The sequence below is a fragment of the Oreochromis niloticus genome, linkage group LG6, assembly GCF_001858045.2.
Source record: "Oreochromis niloticus isolate F11D_XX linkage group LG6, O_niloticus_UMD_NMBU, whole genome shotgun sequence".
NCBI classification, from domain to species: Eukaryota; Metazoa; Chordata; class Actinopteri; order Cichliformes; family Cichlidae; genus Oreochromis; species Oreochromis niloticus.
Window position 1 is genome coordinate 9,499,944 of NC_031971.2, and position 4,441 is coordinate 9,504,384.

Here is a 4,441-nt window from a genome sequence, read left to right on the forward strand (position 1 = left end):
GAGGATCACCAGGGGGTCCTTTGTCCCTCCTTGGGGAGGATACTCCCACTGGGTTTAAATCTGGGACTCTCGGCCATTTGACCTTAGAACTGAAGAAGCTTCTCGGATGAGAGGTGAAACGTCTTCAAGCAACTTAAAGAAGTCCAGAGGCTTTTCTTTGCAAACTCCTTTGACTTTGTGTCATCTCACTTTTGTCTGACAAATCACATCATTTGCCTTTAGTGGAAAATAATATTTAAACTGTAAACCAGACTAATGCTTCTTCAACAAAAAGCTGAGTCAGGCTTCACCATCCCTCATGACAAGTCCCCATCGCTCCATCACAAATGTTTTCCTTTTTCCATATGAACATAAAGCCTTGGCATGTTTAAACTTTTTTTCCCCTACTTTTTGTATTTTTCGATTCTTAAAAAGCCAAGCAGAAGCAGCTGGCACCATTTTATTCCTCTGTGTGAAGCATATATTTCCTTTATTCATCCATATTCACTTGTACTGATACATGAGAGAAATGCCATTTTCTGTGCTGGATGCAATCACTCATGTCAGTATAATTGCTCGACTACATTTCAAGGACAAACGGTTCCAATTTGCTCTCAAACCGTTACAAAAACCTCCTTTTCATAAATTGCATTTAATCAGAAACGTAACCGCTAAGTTTGCAGCATGCTGTGCAGTAACTGTAACGAAGCTCGCAGAAACAGCAAAGAACAAAACAGAGGCAGACGTCGGGCTCTGTTTTACACATTTCAGTTTATTATACAATCAGGTCACTTCACGCATAATGATCCAGCAAAGGATCATTAAAACTGGCATCAACATGAAAACAATCACACTGCTGTTATCACCCAGTGGGGTGATGATATTATTAGGGATAATAACAAACACCTTAACGAGGAGAAAAGGTGAGGTCGGGTTCCGTGTTCGGCTCAGAAGACTCCGAGCCTTTTTAATCGTAAGAAGATGAAACTGGTCCTTAAAAAGAAGTGTTTTCAAGTTGCATCAAAATATGTACACATAAAAAAATCTTACAAATTTTATTGAAACACTAGTGCAGTTGGATAGAGAAAGACACGTGTAAAGTTACAGGCGGAGTGGACGGCTTAGTGTTGCGCAGTCTTGTCAAACTGCTGAGCACGGCGATGACGTGGTGCTACTTAAAAACGAAAAGAAAGAAAGAAAAAACAAAAACGTGTGTGTGTGTCCAGCACACACAAACATAAAACACTCACACATACACACACTCCCTGCAGAGGAATGAGGGTAAAGGACTTTGGAGACCCTGGCTGGCTGTAATTGTTGTAGAAGTTGAACTTGCTTGCACATGCATGCTCACAAATGTTCTCGACTCTTTTTTTTGTAATGCACTGAATGGAGAGACGGATGGTTAACAACAGAGAGGAACAGACCGGTGACAGACAAGGCGAGACACTATTTTTAGGCCCACCAGCCAAAGTCGCAATCAAAACCCCCTTTCTTCTATTCTCGCTGCATTTTTAAAATCAACGAGCGCTTCCCGGTTCCTGCCACAGTGGCTGGTAGCGACCTGACCTAACCTGCCGAAACACAAGTATACCCAGCATCTGGATGGTAGCTGGTGGTTTATTTCCAGCCCGGCGAGAACGTCAGAGAAGGTGCTACGAGCACTTCCACACGCAGACGGCCAGGCTTCCTCCGAAGAACATGTACAGAAGGTTCTTCACCTCGTGTGTGACCTCAAAGCCGAAGCCTTCGCCAATGACCACGTGCCACGAGCTGCCAAATTTCTTGTCCATGGACTCCTTGATCATCTTTGCTGCACTCTATGGAAGACCGCAAGAAAAAACAAAAGAAAAACAGAGGCCCTGACCATCAGCACAACACACAAGAGAAATTTAAAAAGACATCCTGAATATTTTACTCAAGACTGAGAGCAAAATATACACACCTCATTGTTGGTGGCATACTTTTCACAGGCTGTAACACACAGCTCCATGGTCTCAACCCTCATTTCCTCTGGCATGTCTGTGTGCTGAGGACAAACAGAGCTATGACATGAATGTAAACAAGTCAGATAGAAACAACACTGCACTGCCCTCGATATGGTCAGACAACTTGCCATGCGAGCTAGTTCTTCCCTAGTGCTGTCTGTCACTGTGATTCTTGGTTCAGTCAGCGTCCTCTGACTGATCAAATGTGTGAAGACACAATAGCTGCAGGCTTTATTTTGCAGTTGGTGCTTAGCAGCTGTTTGTGTGAGCCACACCTGAGCCTGCTGTGTTGGCTAGGGTGCATGTATTTAATGACCAAACAAATATTGTGAAGTTTAGTGTGCGCTCTTTTGTTTTCTCACAGAAAGAGGAAAAACAAGGTTCCCGGGTATAACTAAACTAACTCCTGCATGAGTGTTACAGTTTCTGTGTCCCTGAGACGCAAATGTCACCATCAGATAACGGACTCGTTCATGACACTGCACCAGCTACACAGGCGTCCTTAAGTGACAGTGCAGCACAACTTTTTAAGACATGTACAGTTTCTAAATTTCCAACTAAACTTTTATAATAAATACAGCAGAGTATGTTCTGTGCCCCCTTTACACTTATCCCTGCATGCTGCAGGTATGGCAGTGGCAGTGTGCTGCTGTCAGCCTGCAGCAAACTTTACCAGAAACTTCCCACTGGCAAACTAAACAGGCAGCTGTGTGCGTGGGCGTGAGATGACTTTTTCACACTGATGGCTGCTGATAGGGTTTTTAATCTGTTTGTCAAGTTCTTAGCGATTACATAACAAGTATCTTCTAAATTATTATTTTTTGAGTGCAGGTATATTGATTCTTAGTCCCAAAGATGAGTGAAACTGAGTGCATACCACCACTTTCCTACTCATTTTCAGCCTCTTTCTTTCAGGGTCGTTAAGCAGACCTCAATGTGAAAATACTGACTGCAAAACTGCTCATTAGTGAGGATTTGCTTCACAGGTGAATTGTGATTGGTGGAAATACTGTCACAGGCCAATCAGCTTTTTTTTTTTTTTAAACTGGTGTTGCATTAGTCATGTTTAACCCTACAACTTTAAACTACGAATTAGTCCTTACAGTGATCTGTCGCAACACTAATTGGCATCTGAGCCATCTTAGTCTGCAGTAGTTGTTTTAAACTTAACATTAAATAAAGCTCACTGAGTCCTTCACTCATTTACAGTCTGCTTATGCATCACAACTACATCTACTAAACCCGAGCAGCCTCACACCTGCATAATCTTTTTATTCCACAGTATCACGAAAGTCTCATCCACACTCAGGACCTCCTTGTCCTGGTCCTAGGTGAACAATGTCACTTCATTCCTACCCTGATGAGAGGGAAGCTGTGCAGTCTCTTGTAGTCGGCCTCTTCTTTCTTTCCCTCGCCAGTCCCGGCCATTCCGACTCCTGCAAATAAAGCATGTGTGTGCACGTTAAAAATGCTGTCCCCGGAGCGTGTCACCGAGTGTCACTTCTTCAGGAGTAGCGGCTATCATGCACAGCAAGCTCACATCTGTGGCTAACATGACCTGTGTTGGGGACGAGGTTAGCTAACATCGCTTAGCCTATGCTGGCTAACGACAAGGAGTCTCACATCGTAGTTCACACCAGAATAATAAGCGGTTCCACACTTAAACAGTGTCCACAGGTATCGCGTCACGGCAGGTTTGTTAACGGGACAGCGTCTTATCAGGTTAGCAGCCCTAACAGGCTAATTAGCTTAGCATGTTTTCATAGCAAACATTTGATGCCACTGGTTGTTTTCTAGCTAAAACTCGCCTTATTTAGATCCACCGTCGCGCCGTTATGGGTTGCCGTGCGTTATCGAGACTTGATGAATGCGCAGTGACCCGGAGATGTGTCACTAACGAAGCGTTTGCCCCACGAAAACTTCTGCTGTTTGACTTCCAGTTCGGTTGTTAAGGAGACATTTTAAACAAGCGATATCCGTGGAGTTGGGCCCCGCCCAGCTCTGCCGAGCTGAGTTCTTATTGGTTGAGAGTCCGTCAATCAAATGGAAAGCCACCCTCCCGTTTCCGAGAACGCTAACGTAACCAAACTTAAGTTTTTATTCTTCTTTTCTTTTTTTTTATAAATTAAAAAATGTACATAAAATGCAAGGAAAATTAAAAGGAAACAAAAAGGGAAAACTACACAAAATTTAACGACAGAAATACCATGTAACTGTGTAATTACTTCTGATGCATTTATTACATATAGAAAAAGGGAGAACTCTTAATACTGACACTGGTTAAGGCGGATCTATTATTAACAGCTTTTTGATACAAGATGTTTATAATAACATATACCTTAAGAATAATTTTATAAAGGTGTCTAATTCTGTCATTTAGTGGAAAATACACAGAAGGTCTCTTGATTTGGACCAGTATAAATGATTTTTACTGTGGTACAGAGCTTGAGCTAACACACTTATCATCACTGTCT

The 4,441-nt window shown here is 42.6% G+C and overlaps 1 protein-coding gene across 1 annotated transcript; it reads right to left on the bottom strand.

The window, feature by feature from the left end:
* Window positions 1-731: 731 nt before the first annotated feature.
* LOC100711253 (dynein light chain 4, axonemal) lies at window positions 732-3,938 on the bottom strand. The gene is made up of 4 exons (XM_005464875.3): window positions 3,776-3,938; window positions 3,324-3,403; window positions 1,925-2,008; window positions 732-1,799 (listed from the first exon to the last, which is right to left on the bottom strand). Exons 2-4 carry the CDS (start codon window positions 3,393-3,395, stop codon window positions 1,635-1,637), a joined length of 321 nt encoding a protein of 106 aa, XP_005464932.1. The 5' UTR covers window positions 3,396-3,403; window positions 3,776-3,938; the 3' UTR covers window positions 732-1,634.
* Between the last annotated feature and the right edge of the window lie 503 nt (window positions 3,939-4,441).

Excerpts from the sequence above, each read along its gene's own strand:
- LOC100711253 (XM_005464875.3), bottom strand. The coding sequence starts at position 3,395 with ATGGCCGGGACTGGCGAGGGAAAGAAAGAAGAGGCCGACTACAAGAGA. Across the intron at positions 2,009-3,323 it reads ACAGCTTCCCTCTCATCAGG|CACACAGACATGCCAGAGGA; the intron begins GTAGGAATGAAG and ends GTTTGTCCTCAG. Across the intron at positions 1,800-1,924 it reads AGTATGCCACCAACAATGAG|AGTGCAGCAAAGATGATCAA; the intron begins GTGTGTATATTT and ends GGTCTTCCATAG.